At 27.5% G+C, this 17,952-nt stretch overlaps 3 protein-coding genes across 3 annotated transcripts; all 3 read left to right on the forward strand.

The window, feature by feature from the left end:
* The first annotated feature begins 3,335 nt into the window (after positions 1-3,335).
* Positions 3,336-6,056, forward strand: LOC108753862 (elongation factor 1-beta'). Its single transcript, XM_018495797.1, has 3 exons — positions 3,336-3,534; positions 5,253-5,677; positions 5,789-6,056. The coding sequence occupies exons 1-3, from the start codon at positions 3,455-3,457 to the stop codon at positions 5,941-5,943; spliced, it is 660 nt and encodes a 219-aa protein (XP_018351299.1). The 5' UTR covers positions 3,336-3,454; the 3' UTR covers positions 5,944-6,056.
* A 2,020-nt stretch (positions 6,057-8,076) lies between these two features.
* LOC108753870 (lysozyme 2-like) lies at positions 8,077-13,307 on the forward strand. The gene is made up of 4 exons (XM_018495807.1): positions 8,077-8,441; positions 12,056-12,223; positions 12,976-13,049; positions 13,123-13,307. Exons 1-4 carry the CDS (start codon positions 8,378-8,380, stop codon positions 13,261-13,263), a joined length of 447 nt encoding a protein of 148 aa, XP_018351309.1. The 5' UTR covers positions 8,077-8,377; the 3' UTR covers positions 13,264-13,307.
* A 2,264-nt stretch (positions 13,308-15,571) lies between these two features.
* On the forward strand, positions 15,572-17,900 carry LOC108753878 (lysozyme-like). The gene is made up of 4 exons (XM_018495816.1): positions 15,572-15,691; positions 16,057-16,227; positions 17,472-17,545; positions 17,618-17,900. The coding sequence occupies exons 1-4, from the start codon at positions 15,628-15,630 to the stop codon at positions 17,756-17,758; spliced, it is 450 nt and encodes a 149-aa protein (XP_018351318.1). The 5' UTR covers positions 15,572-15,627; the 3' UTR covers positions 17,759-17,900.
* Positions 17,901-17,952: the final 52 nt, after the last annotated feature.

Consider the following 17,952-nt stretch of genomic DNA (forward strand, 5'->3'; position numbering starts at 1 on the left):
TCGACGAAACTTATAACAACAAAAATTGTTTAGTGATTTAATAACTTGAATAAATATTTAATTAAAACATTTTTTTTTATTTAGATTTTGTTCCGCATATCAAAAAGTCATTAATAATTTTAAGTAACTTTTTATTAAAAATTTGATGTTTAGAATAATCGTCATTTTTTCTTTGTACTTAATATAAATTCATTAAATAAGTCATAAAGATTGGAGCTTTGACTGAGGCAATGGTTAAATATTAACTTTTACTTGCTTTTCAATATTTACATTTTTAACATTATAAAATTACAAGCATATTTTAGTAAACAATTTATTATATGCAAAGGCCTCATATCGCTGTCTCTCGCGTCAGATGAATGACAGGGATTACGTGATTTGTATCAATGGAAAGTCGAAATCATTTTCATCATGGAGAATTATTCCTCATCGTTTTTTCGTGAAGTTCATTCGCGAAGTCTAGTTTGGTATGTCTTCGAAGATTCTTATGCAGGATTGAAATTAATCCCGGATTCTCTCGTCTGCAGTTACTGGTAGTAATAATTTTGTTAATAAGTCAATGATAATTGCTATATATTTCAAAGTCAAGTAGTTAATTCAGTTTTAGCATATAATTTTCTGAATAAATATGGTTACGAAAGTATATATTTAATTTTCTAATTGTTATTTTAAAATTATTTTTAGGTATTGGACACATCCCGCCATTGCAGAATATTTTTAATTGTTAATTTATATGTATATACACTTTACTGTGATAAAATACGTGCCGATATTATGAGGTTATATTTAACGAATATTGATTTTTGATATTTACATAACTTTTTTCAAAATTCTTTACAGTTAACAATGTTATCTTGATTACATAAGTTGAATTTTAAATGTATAGGTACAAAAAATTCAAGATAAGTCGGATGAATACTCTCATATTAGCGGGATTAATCATTGTAATTTTTGAAAAATAAAGAATTGTTAAATTTTTTATAATAAATTTTTTAATACAAATGTTCTTTAAAATCCCGTTATTATCGGGTTCGGCTCATCTCGAACAGTTGGTACCCGAGAAACTTTTGTACCCATACATATAAAAAATTACAATAACGCATGTATTTTATTATTATTAAATATATTCTTTCCTAACCACTATTGCATAAGGAAATCATTCTATCTATTTATTTTTAATAAAAGATGATTTTTAGTCACGTGTGGCAGAACATATTTTCTCGCGAATTTTAATGTTATATTGAAGATGTGATGAAAATGGTAATTGTAATTGACATGTTACCAAAATTATTACTATCGCTAAGTAGTCTGAAAGATTCGAGATTCACACCGCAGTCCTGTAACAAGATCACTGGTATTTGACGGATTGCTTAACTTTTTTTTGCAAATAGATCTTATAAAATTTATGTAGAATCAAAAATTAAGTTTGCTTTCTGCTATGAAGATTGTTCTTCTTTGTATCGGATACTAATCAGCATACGACGAGACGGAGAGATTTTGATATAATGAAATTATTGAAATAGTTATATATTTTGAACGCGATGAAAGTACTGTTATAAATATATTAATGACTTTTTATCGCGATATTATTAAGTTTTATATTTGCAAATTAATAATAAATAATTAATAGTAAACACGATCTAATTGTTGTTAGTATTTCTTCTGCGTTTATTAATATTTTATTAAACATTGGTTTAGGAAAATTTATGTTATCGCCATATATATTTTCGACGTTTTCGTATAATGCCGCATTTTTTTAAAATTTGCAAAAATTTGTTAATTATGCTCCTATGTTATCATTTTTATTATATTTTGAGCAGCATTGATAATTGTATTGTATATTGTATTGTAAATAATTATTATTTGTAATATCGAATTGTATAAAGAATAATACAATAAGGAATAATATTTAAAGAGTTATTGCAATTTCATTAACAAAATACAATAAAATAATTAGATATAAAAATAGAAAAATAAATTAAAGATATACTTACCTGCAAAAATAGGCTACTAAATTAGTAGTTTGTTTATTTGATGGATGAGTATACTTACAAAAAAAAAAGAGGACCGCCGATAAAATTGGCGGGGGTGGTGGAGGGCCTCTATAGCTCGTTTTTACTAAATTATACCTTAAATTGACAATATATGTTTAGAAAAGATTGAATTTATTGAAAGTCTTTATAATTGCTAGTAATTATAGAGACTTTGATAAATACTAGTAATAATAGTCGGCACGCTTCTGTTCTGAAGATTTAGTACAGAGACGAACCACATCTACTTTCGACGATACGATTTTATCGGTAGTGTAAGAAAATTTATGTAGTCACGTAGTACCCAAACTGAAAATGGATGTACGTGCGATTCGATTGTAACAGGAAAAAGGCCGGTATGGTCAGGTTTCTCTCTGGTTTAAACCGAATCAGAATGTAAGAGCAAAGCAACTAAAGTCGAGTATTCCCTTGTTAGGGTCTGAGCCCAAAAATTGTCGTAACGCTTATTTAGAAACTTAAGTTGCAGACGTAAGTAACGCACAAGCTTTGGCGTATGACGTACGATTTATTATCGTCTCTTGGAGAGCCATATGTTAAAGCTTGTGCTTACTTACGTCTACATTTAAATCTAAGGCCTGTTCTACGATAGAGTCGTAAGCAGTAAGCCGTAAGAAATTTATCAATCATAGCCGATTATTCTTCTCATACTTAACTGTGACTGGCCAAGTTCTTACGGCTTGCGATTTGCGACCTTATTGTAGAACAGGCATAAGTAAGTGTAATGGGCTTCTACTTATGACTTATGGCTCATTGTAGAAGTCCTATTACGACAATTCTTTTACTCAGACAATTGAACGGCAGGGGAATGCTCGACTGTAGTTGGTTGATTCTTACATTCTGATCCGGATCAAACTCTCGGTGGGAACTGGGCCATTGTTGGACTTCGATCCAGGCGCCATCGTATCCTTCTTCAAAAAAGTTCCGGCATTTCGGAACAAACGTCACATAGCTTATCTCAAATCGAGCTACACGAACCGGGTCGAATCCGGTCGTAGTAGCTCCATAGAACTTATACTACTAGAGGGGTAATGGCCTATTTAATCAATGAGTGGAAAGTGTGAATAAAACCGAGAGACAGAAGATGTATATTTCTGTCCTGCTCAGTAACTTTTTTCTTTCAATAGAAGAGGATAGAAAGATATATTTCTATCCTGTCCTGTAATTTTTCTTCTTTCTGCGCATGTGCCAAAAGAGGATAGAAGAGGACAGAAATACATCTTCTGTCTCTTAGTCTTGCTCACAGCTCGACATCCGTATTCCCTCTCTAATAGTATAAATTCTATGGGTAGCCTTCGCTGTCGCCGCGCGCAGCCCTCTCTTTCGGCGATCAGACGAAGGGGTCTCTGTTACTGTCTCGTTGAACTTACGGTCAACTATTTACTTACCCGGAACACCTTCTCGCCATGGCTGTCGGTGACTTGAAGACTGATAAGGGTATTGAGGACCTCAACACTTACCTCTCTGACCGCAGTTATATTGAAGGGTGAGCTTACTTTTAGCGTGTTCTCGGCACGACTCGATCGACATCTCCGGTCCACGTGTTTGGTTTGTCGGCATCTTGGCTCTATTTCCTATTTTCATTCTGTGTACATATCACGGAGCAAGTTTTTCCCGCTCAAGTTTTTCCTCAAGGAAATGCTCGCTCCATCACGAGCATTTACACAGTTTCCCTATATATTTGCAGTCTTTGGTCTTGCCAAGATAGAACATGATGTTTCCAGTGTCATGTATGGACATGTGTTACACAGATGGCACATACACACGCCAGTTGGTCGTATATACACTTTAAATTTCTTTTTCATTTCTTCTCTGTTCTTCCTGTTCTCTTTGATAAAAATTCTCTTCTGTAGAATTCTGCAAATACATAGAAGAGTTCTTTGACGAACTCTTTTATTTACAGTTCCATATGTGATTAACATAATTACATATATATATATATATATCTATGAATATATATAAGAGTAAAGACCATATTCTTAATCAGTTCTTTTTTCAAGATCATCTTAATTAATGTCTTAAAATGCTAATATTATTTTGTGATTGGCTTATGATATCGAAAGACTGTGTACTCAAGACGGTCTTAAATATAAGAACCAACAATGAATATTAGTTCAAGAATCTCAATTTTTTCTGGTATGTACATATAGGTTTAAATACATTTTATATTTATTGCTTTCTGATATAATTCTTTTTTTAATAACTTATATTGCGAAATGAAGAATATTGCACATAGATATCTGGAAAAAAAGAATTAGATCTACCGAGATACGATCATATCGGTTTCAACAGATCTGACCAGATCTGTAAATTGTCTTAATCTGGCCAGATCTGAATAGATATAATCAGATACAATCTCAATAAAAAATGTTTTATATAATATTAATTAATTCAATTTCATTGCTAAAATGAGTATTATTGATTAGTATCATATTCCATACTGCACATGATAAAATTATGATTAAAAAAATTTTTTTTCTGTTTGAATTTGGGAATTAATTAATTTTATATATCATACCTCTCAAATCGTCACCCATTCTGAGTTGTATCGCATCTATTGCTGCTTGATCTCTACTATTGTATGAGGATTGGTATTTTGATTCCACAAACATTGAATGTTGCACAAATTAATGTACATATATGACATATCTGGTCAATAGATGTACACTTTATATATATGAACATACGAGACCAAATCTGAGCAGACATGAGACAAAGGTCAGATTATGCTCCATATGGTTACATATGAATATATATGATCAGATGTACAAATATGGGAAGTTATATCTGACTATATCTGATTAGATATAATTTGATCTGGTCAGGTTTAATCCTTTTTTGTGGGGGAGGGGGAAGAAGGGGGGGTATTTTTAAATTAGATTTTAATGAAGATTTGGTATTAAAAAAAATCTATGTTTATCTTTAAAAACTTTATATGTTGTTTATCTAATATGTATTATTAATTTTTATTAATTTATTTGTAATACGAATGGTAATAAAATTTAAAAAATTGATATTAAATCTATCTATTGATAATCTATTAATAAGATTGCAGCAGTATTAGAAAACAATTTGTGTTTAAAGTATTGTAAAAAGGAATTGTATTTATAGAGTAATATATAAAATTTATATAGTAATGTGCAAGTTAATATAAAGATCAACTTTATTACAAAATAATATATTAGAAGAATTTACGCTTAATAGGTGGCAACCAACTCAGGCCGATGTTGCAGTACTTGAGGCACTGGGAAAAGCACCGACATCTTCGAATCCTCATGTACTCCGTTGGTACAACCATATAAAATCATATGATTTGAAATCACTTCCTGGAGAAAAGAAAACACCTGCCATTCTTAGTGCTGGTGCCCCAGCTTCGTCCACAGGAAAAGCAAACGACGATGATGACGACTTAGATCTATTTGGTTCAGATGAGGAAGAGGATGCAGAAGCTGCAAAAATCAGGGAAGAAAGGTTAAAGGCGTACGCGGAGAAAAAATCAAAAAAGCCCACAGTTATTGCCAAGTCAAGTATTGTTCTGGACGTGAAGAGTTGGGGAGATGAAACCGATATGAAAGAAATGGAAAACGCAGTGAGATCGATTCAAATGGACGGTCTGGTTTGGGGTGCATGTAAGTTGTATATTTTATTGCTCTATTGATATACATCTAAATCGATTATATCTAAATGATTATATCTAAATCGATATAAGCAAATTATGTAATTGAGTTTTCTGTTTTTAGCAAAACTTGTCCCAGTGGGCTATGGCATAAACAAGTTACAAATAATGTGTGTGATAGAAGACGAGAAAGTATCAGTGGATTTGCTGATTGAACAGATTCAAGAATTCGAGGAATTAGTTCAATCCGTAGATATTGCTTCGTTCAACAAGATCTAAGGATCAAAAACAGCTCATACTTTTAATATTGAATTAATAAATATTAATTGTTTGTATATACATAATTTGTTACTCTCTTAATATACCCGAAGGATTCCTAATGCAGTCTTGAAGAGTAATACAATTCTACTAAAGCTTCATTGCATCATATTTATTTTTTAATACCTTGCATATATACATTAATACATTATATATACACACACGCACACGCACACACGCACACATATATTGTCAGGTAAATCATAATATTGTGTATGCAACGCAAAAATAATTATTCGTCTTTTATCTTTAAGCACGTCTTATTAGTTTTTCCATTTTATTAACTTTTTACAGAGTCGTATATCCATAAATATATGTCAAAATAAATAAAATGTAACTGAATTTATAATTTTGATATATTAATGTAAAAGTTTTAATGCTATAATTATTGCTATAAAAGAAAAAACAATTTAGTCATCCTATATATTTCACGCAAAAAATGTAAAAAATACAATATATCTTATTATGTAACAGTTACCAACTTTTAAAGTATTAATTATTTTAAAATAATTTTCCGGCATATGTTTTTATATGCATGTACACATATATAATAATTATTATAATTACATAATTTTAAAAACTATAAATTGATAAGCTATATTATTCAGCAGGAAAATGAAAAGTTATAATAAGAAAAGAAATTAGAGAGATTGTTCTTTCTATTTATTATTTACAAATTAAAGATATCGTTTCAGACAAGACTTTTACATTATTATTTTATATAATAATATGAAGAATTTCAGACATTTTATCTATATGAGATGAATAATATGCGACCACATCAATCAATTGACTGCTATTAATTGTAAGATGATTTATACATATAATGGAGAATTTTCTTTTTTATTGGTTCATAATATGAGTCAAAATTGCTTATAGCAAAAATTTTAATGAATAATTTCAGATAATAATAATATTTCAGTGGCGCAATACCTACAACGCCGAACGTTGTTACTTCACGCGCGTCTGCTGTCCTTACAAACTTGTTCCCAAGGAAAAGTATCAATTGTAAGACCATCAAGAAAGAGAGGCGCGCCCCTAGGGCATTGACATTGAACTTGGGATCCGGTTGTCGTAGTCTTCACATTTCTTCACGTTGTGAGTTTTCGAAATAAAAACGATCTGTTATTTGTTTAGAAGAGGCATTAAGAAATTTTAAAAAGATGCAGAATTAAATTTCAAAATTTGTCCTTTTGTACTAAAATATATTATTAAATATTCTATTAAAATATACTATTAAACGTTGCAGGACTAGATCTCAATATTGTTCTTTTTGTCTTCTTTTTTCTAATACGGTTTTTTTATTGAGACGCTGCAAGATGCTCTAGCATTTCGAGATAAAATGCAGGATTTTTTGTTTTTAATATTTCTCATTTGCAAGTTTCGAATAGGAAAATAGAAGATAATGTAAGAACTGTATGACACTGTAAGATTCTAAAAGTATATTAAATTATGTTGTTTTAATATAATTATTTATGTTAATTATAATATGGTTAGTAATTATAATAGATCTGTTCCTTTTAGCTGAAGTTCTTGCACGGTTCATCTTTTTTCCTTTTTTCCTCACGTTGGAGAAAAAAAAATGAACCGTACAAGAAGTTCAGTTAAAAAGAACAAATCTATGTAGATACATGCATTAATTTGTTAAAAATTGACTGTCATATAATATATAATAGATATAGTATATATATAGAAGAGAATATAAAAAAATATATTTTTTATAAACTCTAATTAAGATGTTATAAGTCAATTAATATTTAAATGTTAAAAATTAGAAGATTTATAAAATGTATATGTAAATACTGTATTCATTATTTTTAATAATTTTGAAAATTTTATGATAAATAATAAAATAGAAGCAAATTTGTTATTTCTTTCAGTTATTATGGCATAAAAATTATATATAAGACATCTGTCTTATATATCTTCTAATTTTTAAGAACGATATATTGTTATGCTCAAAATATTCTTTTAAAATGTTCATGTAATTCATATATTTTAAAAGTTTTTTTTCAAGTTTTATATACTTGTGCTATTATTTAAAAAATTTACTTAACACGAATTAGAATAATTTTTAACGTAAGTATAACAAGACAAAACATTGTCTGGTCGCTAATTTTCGCTATTTCCAAACTCTGTGACTGTGTTCGGAATTTCGTTCCTCTTTTTCTTCTGACGCATACGACGATGAAATTCAGTCCTTCACGAACAGTTCTTCCTTTCTCCGCTCTTCCTATGTCATCCTCACTGCTTGTCCTCGCCTTCATCACGCGTTGCTACCGCCGTATATAAGAAAGCGATGATCAAGAAGCATTCGAAAGCGAGGATCACCTCGATCAGCACAGTGCACTAATAGACGTTACTTCTCACGGATCAGCAGTAACATATCTCCGAGATGTTCGCGAAAGTCTCGTGGGTCGCCGTAACAATAATCGCGCTATTTTGCGTTTATACTTCCGGTAAGCTATCGATCATTCCTTTATTTTATTGTAGAAAAATTTATAACACGCAACTTTTTCTCTAAGTGACAATTGTGATTTAACAGTATTACTTGTACTATGTAGTAATTTTAATTAAACTTTTGTAAGAAAGTGTATACGTTATTGTTTGTTTTAGAAAGTTTTTATAACTATGAATTTTGAAATACACATTTTAAAACATTTAATAATAAAAAAAATAATATCTTGATTTCAAACATTAAAATTTATTTTGCAAATTGACTGCCCGTTTCCCATAATTTTTTAGTTTTTATCTTTATTTTTACATAAAGCGTTTTATATATTTAAGCAATATTTTATTAAACTTATGTTTCGTACAAAGAGAGCAAAATTTTGTAATAATAAATTTTTAATTAATTTGAAAAAAAAAATTAATCGGATCTGGCTATCGCTTATAGTTCCTGCAGTAATTCTTATCAGCCATATATTATTAATAACAGTCAACATCTCGTGGAATTCTTCAAAAATATTTCTGTATCCATGACCGCATGCCTGACTGTTATGCGATACGTCAATCAATCTCAAGAGTTTTCTTATTTCCATCTCTGTAGGAAAGACTAATGTTTCCCTGTTATTATTGTGTTAATATTACAAATAACATTTATAATCTTATAAGAAAGGAATAATATCTAATGAATAAGATAATATATGAAATTTATTATATATATTTATTATATATATATATATATATATATATATATATAAAATACATATATATATACATACATGTGAAGAATTAAAAATTGTATTTAACACTCATTTTTTTCTTTTTTTAATCTCTAATCGCATTGTGTATATTTTCTAGCAATTATTATGTCAACAGACAATGTTTTTAAAACGTTTTTTAAATATTTATTTAATGTAAAAATATTTAATAAATATTAAAAAAATATTGTTTTAATATTGTGTGCTAATTGGTAAAACTAAATTACGTGACTATAATTATATGAATTATGTCATACTGTTATAAATCCATTACAGTTTCTAGCTAGTTTTATATTATATAATATTATTTGACACTGTTCTATAGAAATGTAACTTTGCAATCGATTTGGACGTTATAGGTAGTATTTTTTTAGTCATATTTTAACTATTCATCATTAATGATGATTAAGATAACAAAATCCAAATATAGAAAACATGTTTGATTACATTAATGTTAATATCATTTATGTCCGCGTTTCCTTTCTTCACGTATATTATTTCATCGTTTTCTGCGTTATATTGCCTCGCTATAATAGATCATACACAATTGTAATTATTACCGTAATAAAAATTTTGGTCTATAAAATGTTAAATATATTAATTAAAATTATAAAATAGTAAAAGTATATATTAATTATAAATAAATAAAATGGAATTAGCATACATATTTAAAAAATTATTACGTATATTTTAAAAACAATCTAAAAAGAAATACTATATTTATCAATGAGTAGAATACTTTTATTTATCAATCAAATAAAATTTAATTCAAGATTTATATATACAATATGAGAACAAGCGTGATTGTATGCACATGAGAATTATTTTTCTTTTCCTTCTTTTAGATTTTCTTAAACTTTCCAATTTCATTCTTTACTCACAAAAAGTTGCTCAATTGGTATTCGAAACTGATCAATCTTTGTTATGGTCATTTTTAGTCCTAAGTAAACTAACAATAAGTGAAAAGAAGAGATGATCGTTTTACACGCAATATCCACGCTTTACACTCATAAGATATTGGCCTTGAATTAAATTATACAGTTTTATTAACTAATCGATTATAACGATAAAAGATCTAGCGGTATTGATTACAGTATCCGTGATTAACGATCAAACAGATTAAGATATAGAAAGGCCCTGACTTCATTAAACAAGTCGTCAGGCTGCTCCCAACCAGTCGGAGTTACAAGATGATCCGTTTGTAATCTGATTCAGAAAATGCGGACCGTTAGCTGAACCAAGTTCTGCATTAACCCATTGTCATAAACTAATTTAAAATATAATCTGATACGATTAGCCTTGGCATATTACTTTGATGAAGTTTACTCATTATACATATTCTCTCTCATAATTATACATATATTTCAAATCGAATGCAGAATTATTATACAAATTTATATAGAATGTATAAAATTTGATTATACTGCAAATGTTCAATATACAGATACAGTTGTAATTCATATAATTCGTATTATGACGTATATTAAAATATGGAATATTATCTGTAAGTGGACAGATTTTTGCGAATAATATATATAATTTATTTAATAATACTGGATAGAAACTTTTAAGTTCTAGACCAATCGTATTCAATCTATGGTTCGCCTGTGAAAATCATATTTTTCTTTTCTATTTTATACGAAACGAAATAAACGATTATGAAGTCCGTAAGATTTTATCTATTTCTGAAAATGGTCCTCTAAAAATGAAAAAAGTTGAAATTGTTGTTATGGATGATTGTGATTTTAGTTTAAATAACTCAACAACTTTAGATAATCTATTATAGTCATAACAAAGAAGAGATATGTAATAAAGAAACGAATAAAGAATCGTAAATCGAATGAAAGAAAGGTTTCCACTATAGTTGCCATGGCCATCTCTGAACGAGTTGTAGTTTAAATTCATAAGCTTCGTGTGATTTGAGTTATATTTTTAACCATGACGCTGCAAAACAACCGCGCCTGTGCGTACGATACATAAGCGATCACAACGTTGCGAGATATATGTATATATAAGTGATATCACACACCGAAAATGTCAATTCCATTATACAATACATTATATAAATGTACCAAACAACTCTATATTTTTATTGTAATGTCATAAGTGTTCTAAGTCAGATTTTAAATGTTGACACATTTTCACACCTTTCATAGATTCTTAACGTGAAGATTATTTTAAAAATCTGCAAAAGATACAGAAATTTAATTATCTTTTTTATTGTAATATTTATCATTATCGTTATTATTATTAATTAGATTAAGACACACACACACACACACACACACACACACACACACACACACGCTAAGTAAATAAGTACATATTATGTATTTATTCTAAAATAATTTATATATATATTAAAATAATTATATATATATTATATATATAAAGCACTGCTTTAGCGTTTTTAAGACTTAAAATAAATAATTTCCAGTATTAAATTGATCAATATTAAATCAAATTTCTATAAGGGCTTTATGGAATTTCTCGGTAGATTTTATAATTGAGAAATATATTGAAAATTTTTAATATTAATTCTTCTATAGACTTGAAGATATAAAATGTGATTGTAATAAACTTTACATGACTTCAAAGATTCAGTATATTTTTTATCAAAATTATTTTGAGATTATTATATTCAGATTTATAAATATTTTTGATATTTTATTTAAATTAACGTATATATTTCTTGTTTGAGAAGAATAAAAAACTATAATTAATAGATATATAGATATACTATCTAGATAATACATTTTTGATTCATCGACTCTACTTTTGATAAATTACTTTGCTTGTAATAAAATAATAATTAAAACGTTATAAAGGTAACTTTTTGCTGTTAATAATGTTTCTATTTTTCATTACAGCTCAAATTGTATCGCAGGTTTGTTTAGGTTGCATTTGCGAAGTTAGTTCAGGATGTAATACCACCATCGGGTGTTCCGAAACTGTATGTGGACCCTTTGCCATAACATGGGGTTACTGGTTTGACGCTGGTAAACCAACTTTAAACAGCGAGCCACTTAGCGATAATGGTAGGTTACATTCTCTTAAATAAAGTATTTTGAATAATCGAAGCACAAAGGAATAACTTTTCTTTCTTCTTCATTCATTCTTTATAGTCATACTCCTTTTAAACTTTCCTGATAGACCACAGACAACACACGTTCTCTAGAAAATCTGTATAAATGCGATTCGAGAATCAATTAATTATAGAAACGAAAAATATGCAAAATATTCTTGCAAAAATATTTAAGTATTTAACTAAATAACTTACTTCATTTTGAATATGTATATTTACCTAGCTTGTTTATATTTAAAAAAAATATATGAATATACAATGCCGTTTCTATCAGAATATTTCAGAATATTTCAGACTTAATTACATAATACCGTTCTTCATTTATTATATATATAATTAAAATTTTTTTCAGTTTTTTTTATCAGAGAAATAAACGAAATAGCGATCATATATTATGTAAATTTCTATATGTCAAATTTAATTAATAATTTAATTAGAATTGACATTTAATTAATTTTAACTGCAATTTGACTGATTTTTTGTTACTTTTTATAATATTGACTATATGTAAACTTTTAAATAACGATTCTGTTCACATTGTGGTCAATCAATGTTAATAGAATTGTGTAAATTGTACGTCTACATTTTTTACTTTAGTGACTATATAATAAATAAATAAATTTTATAATCTGATTAATATAAATATGACAATTCTGTAATAATAACATATTATAATACATAATTATGGTTTCTTTTTTATGCCAGCTTATGCCAGATGCGTCAACGATCCTTACTGTGCTGCTGCCGCAGTACAAAACTATATGACCAAATTCGGTCACGTAAGTAATTCGATTCTCATATGAAGATTTCGATTTACACTTTAATAACATTTAATATATGTTAATAAAATAGGACTGTACCGGAAATGGAGTGATTGATTGTGAAGATTATCTGCGTATTCATCGACTTGGCGCACATGGCTGTACCGGTGCGCTTAATAGCAAATATGAGAATAGATTTAAATTGTGTTTACGAACCTTTCAACATCAATAACATATGTATATTATGTTATTATTTAATAATCATTCATTAATTAATTATTATAATATAAATATATATATCGCAGATATAGACTTATTTTATATTTTTAAAAATTTTATACAATAATTCATCGTTATTAGTAAAGATGTCTTCGCTTATGTTTTTACTATTTAATTTTATACATAATTTTATATATTAGAAATAAAAAAATAAAAAGAGCGCTGATGAATCGAGTTGATTAATCGTGTTAATATATAATTCAAATTTCATAAACATATGTAGATAACAGTCATATATTTTGACTGTATCATAATCTTCAATGAACAGGTAAAATTGAATGATAAATAAATGTTAAGAAAAAAGAAAAATATTATATTCAAGATATATATGCACGGAAGTATTACGCATTAAATCTTAAAGTATTGCACGCATAATGGTAATGAAGAAGATTTTCGCCAACTGTTATTCGAATAAAAATTACATAACTATGCAATCTAATAGATAAAGATTCTCTCTATTAGAATGCAATCTATTTGATATAAATATTTTTTATAGGAGACATGTTTATGTCTATGCGATGTCTCTTAAACGCTTTAATTACTTGTATTAATTTTAATTTACATATTGTTTATGCTATATAACTGTGTATGGTTAACACATAACAATATTTATTTATGCTAATATAGAAATAATAAAAAAATTTACAATAAAAACTTTAAAAATTTAATATATGGGATTGATCTCGATTTTCATTAAAATTCTTCTCAAATTTTACAAAATTTGAGTTTTTAAACTCTCTCGTATACACTTCTTTTATTTTTTCAACAAAATAGCAAATTTGTCACGAATAAAAGGCATTATTTTAGAGTCAATTTATTTTTTTACTTTAATTGATTTAACATTGATTCAACACTTCCATAACATTCTAATCCGAAGTCCTATATTATAAAGATATCCGTTTGTAATCCTTGGGATCTGATTTTGAATTTTTCTAATATTCTAGTATCTATATGATGTGTCATTTCTCACATTTAAAATTTAGTCAACATCTCTATATAACCATCATCAAATTTATATAAATTTAGATATATTATAATTATTTGTATTAGGTTTTCGCATGTACTTAGTATGAGATATTATTGTATTTTTTTATACTAATGAAGTCAATGGATATAATAATATTTTATAAAATATTTTAATATTGCAAATTTAGCACATTTTGTCCGAGGTACATCCTGCAATCATCTTTAGGATGTTTTTAGGACATTTCTTGGAGAAATCTCTGTGTTGTACGGGAATTAAGTAATAGAATTGTCTCAAAGTTTACGGTTGGACGTCTTTAGGACTTAAACGTTCTGAATAAATGATGTATAGGACATAATGAAGTGCTCATTTGATAGCCCACAGGATGTTCTCAGGAAGTTCCTGGATTACAAAGAAATGTCCTAAAAAAACGTCCTAAAGAGACATTCCTTTGTTGTTAAGAATTATAAATTTCTACATTTAAATTATTATAACATTTTGAGAATGTGTTTATTTTAAGGTAATCAAAACGCTATAATTTAACACAACACACACATAATCTAAACTCGAATAAAAATGAGCTATGCAATGCTAAAAATAATTCTAGATTATCTAAAAGTTATCTATAAAAAGAAATATATGTATTACTAAGAATATGTTTAATAATTTCTGGTAAGCGATTATTTTGTAAGCTTACATTAGATATAATTACAAGTATTGCGAATGGCTAAATATATATATTTATAAATAAATATTTTTAAAAAACCTGCAATTTTGAGTAAATACATGAATGCATATTTTTTAACGTAAAAATTTTGAATGAATATAATTTGTAGCTTCATTACAAATTTTTATATTTATCGGGCATACTAGGCTGAATAACTATTTCCAATGTTTCAAAATTTCAATCTTTTTTCCTTTAAAAATAAAATAAAATTCTTCGGAAAAATTTTAAATGGTTTTTCCTTATTTCTTTGTTCGTTTTGTGTCTTTATATCTCTGTATCACTTTTTCATTACTCCGTTGCTATCACTGTATATATAAAAATAAGAAGCGTAATAAAAAAGCAATCATCAAGGAAACAACTCCAAAGAGCGGATTACTACTATCAGTTGACTAACATTGACTACGTTTACACGGCTCGATTTACGTCAAAGTTATAATATTAATGTTATGAAACTGACCAATCACAGTCATTTCATTCTTCAGAGAAACAGCTATAATTGGCCAGTTTTATAATTAATATTTTAACTTCGATGTAAATCGAGTAAACGTAGTCATAGTTCGGTAATAAACATTACTCTTTGCGGATCAGTACAGTAGTAGCAGCAGCAGCAGCAGTACATTTTCAAGATGTTTCCGAGAGTCTCATGGATTGCCGTGACAATAATCGTGCTATTTTGCGTTTATACTTACGGTGAGATGTCGATGTTGTTCCATTTTCTAAGAAAAAGTGGCAGTTATAAGATATACGTCTTTCTTTTAAATGTGTATATGAAAATACAATGCACTGAATGTGTTACTATATTCAGTGTAAATTTTATAAAAGTTTACATCTAGAATAATATTCACATAGAAATTGGAGAAATTGATAACTTAAAAAAAAATTTCAAAATTCCTTAAAAATTATAATATTATACTTATGGAGATTTTGAAAAAGTTAGAAATAGAAATTCTGAAAAATTACATTCAGAATTTTCTGAAAATTTGTGTTAAGGAATTTATACTACAGTTATAGCTTTAATATATTAATAATATCCGAATTTTTTGTTATATTTGTAGCTCAAGTTGTGTCGTTAGTCTGCTTAGGCTGTTTGTGCGAAGTTAGTACAGGATGTAATATTAGTATTGGTTGTAACAACATGGTATGTGGACCATTTTCGATAACAAAATACTACTGGGAAGATGTTGGCAAACCACCTCCAATGGGCGAGTCGAGCAGTGATGACGATGGTTTGTTATTTTTACAAAAGCTTTGAATATTTTTTAGAAACAATTTTTATTATTTAGTTATTTATACGTATATTATATAAAACGCTGCTTTTATATATTTTGCGAATAAGATGAAAAAGTTAATATCATACTTAAAAAAATAGATATATATGTGATTTATGTTTAGGTGTCTTTTAGTACTAACATTACTAATTACATAGAAAGAAATAATATTAATATAACATCATTTTTTCCGCATAGCAGATATTTAATATGATAATTTAATATGACGACATTTATGGTTAGCATTAAATTAGTAATAATGAAGGAGAAAATGATATCATGGCCTTCGTAGTTGTGTGTGTATAATGACATCTTTGTTATATAGACAGCAAAGTAATAATTATATTTATGAATAATTATTATTTGTCCACTCGTTCTAGGCTTACATCATAGCGCTATTATACACATCTTTATATAGTTAATACACAAATAATCGGATTTATTATAATGCAGTTTTACTTTCAAGCAGTTTTTAAGATATATTTCAGCATTTAATTTTAGCATGTACGTACTTCTTCATTTCTTTCTTAAATTTGACTCACACGAATATGTACACTTGGTTATAGTTGTTCGTTATTTAACATTTTATTTAGTTATACACATTTAGAGTTATACAAAGTTAAACAGCATTTTGCTAATGTAGTATATGCTAATTGCTGACAAAACCTCTTTTTCGAAATTTTTATATAAAAATAATTATTTGCTAAATTAATTAATTGTAATTCTACTGTTAATCTATACGTTACATATAAATATTGTATAGATTTTTAATACTGAGTATATATTATATATATTTGCATACCTTCTGCAATCTTTTATTTGTAAATATATAATTTTGTATCCAAATACTACTTTTTTAAACAAAATCAATTTTTTAATCTATTTTTGTGGAGACGCCACATTATCACCCTCATGTTTTTCTTTAACCCATTGTTACATTTTTATAAATAATATATCCTAAATAAAAAATATTTTGTAACTATGAATCTAAAATAGATTGAACAACACTTTGCTGAATGTATTTGTTAAATTTTAAATTTAAATATTAATTATTAATAATGAGGAGCCATAATATCACCTTCCTCTTTATAATCGACTCATAATTCGTATGCTAATATTATTTATTTTAGTGATTAATAAATACAAGTTTTATAATTATGATAATATAAATGTGTATCATAATCAATTCTTTTTTTTTTTAGCTTTTCACAAATGTGTTAATGATTTGTACTGTGCTGGTTATACGGTACAGGCCTATATGGCTAAACACAGTAAGGTAAAATCAACATTTCAATGTATTACATGTTATATGAATCTTTGCATAACTCTAATATTAGCGCAATTAAAGGACTGTAACGGAGATGGAGTAATCGATTGTGATGATTATGTACGTCTTCATCGACTTGGTTCAGCCGGCTGCAACAACTCGCTAAGCAGTGATTATGAGAAAAAATACAAATTCTGTTTACAAACCTTCGAACGTAAATAATAGATACATCTTTTATTATTTTTTATGTGAATACAAATCAACATTAATAGACGTGTTTATACTAATTGTAAGTTGTTTCTGGAATCATTGTGTGACGTTCGATCAAATAGTATCGAGAGTGTCGTTATGGACAGAGATTACATAATAAAGAAAGAAGATATATATATATATATATATAAACATATTTTATATTT

The sequence above is a fragment of the Trachymyrmex septentrionalis genome, unplaced genomic scaffold (genome assembly GCF_001594115.1).
Source record: "Trachymyrmex septentrionalis isolate Tsep2-gDNA-1 unplaced genomic scaffold, Tsep1.0 scaffold73, whole genome shotgun sequence".
Lineage (NCBI taxonomy): Eukaryota > Metazoa > Arthropoda > Insecta > Hymenoptera > Formicidae > Trachymyrmex > Trachymyrmex septentrionalis.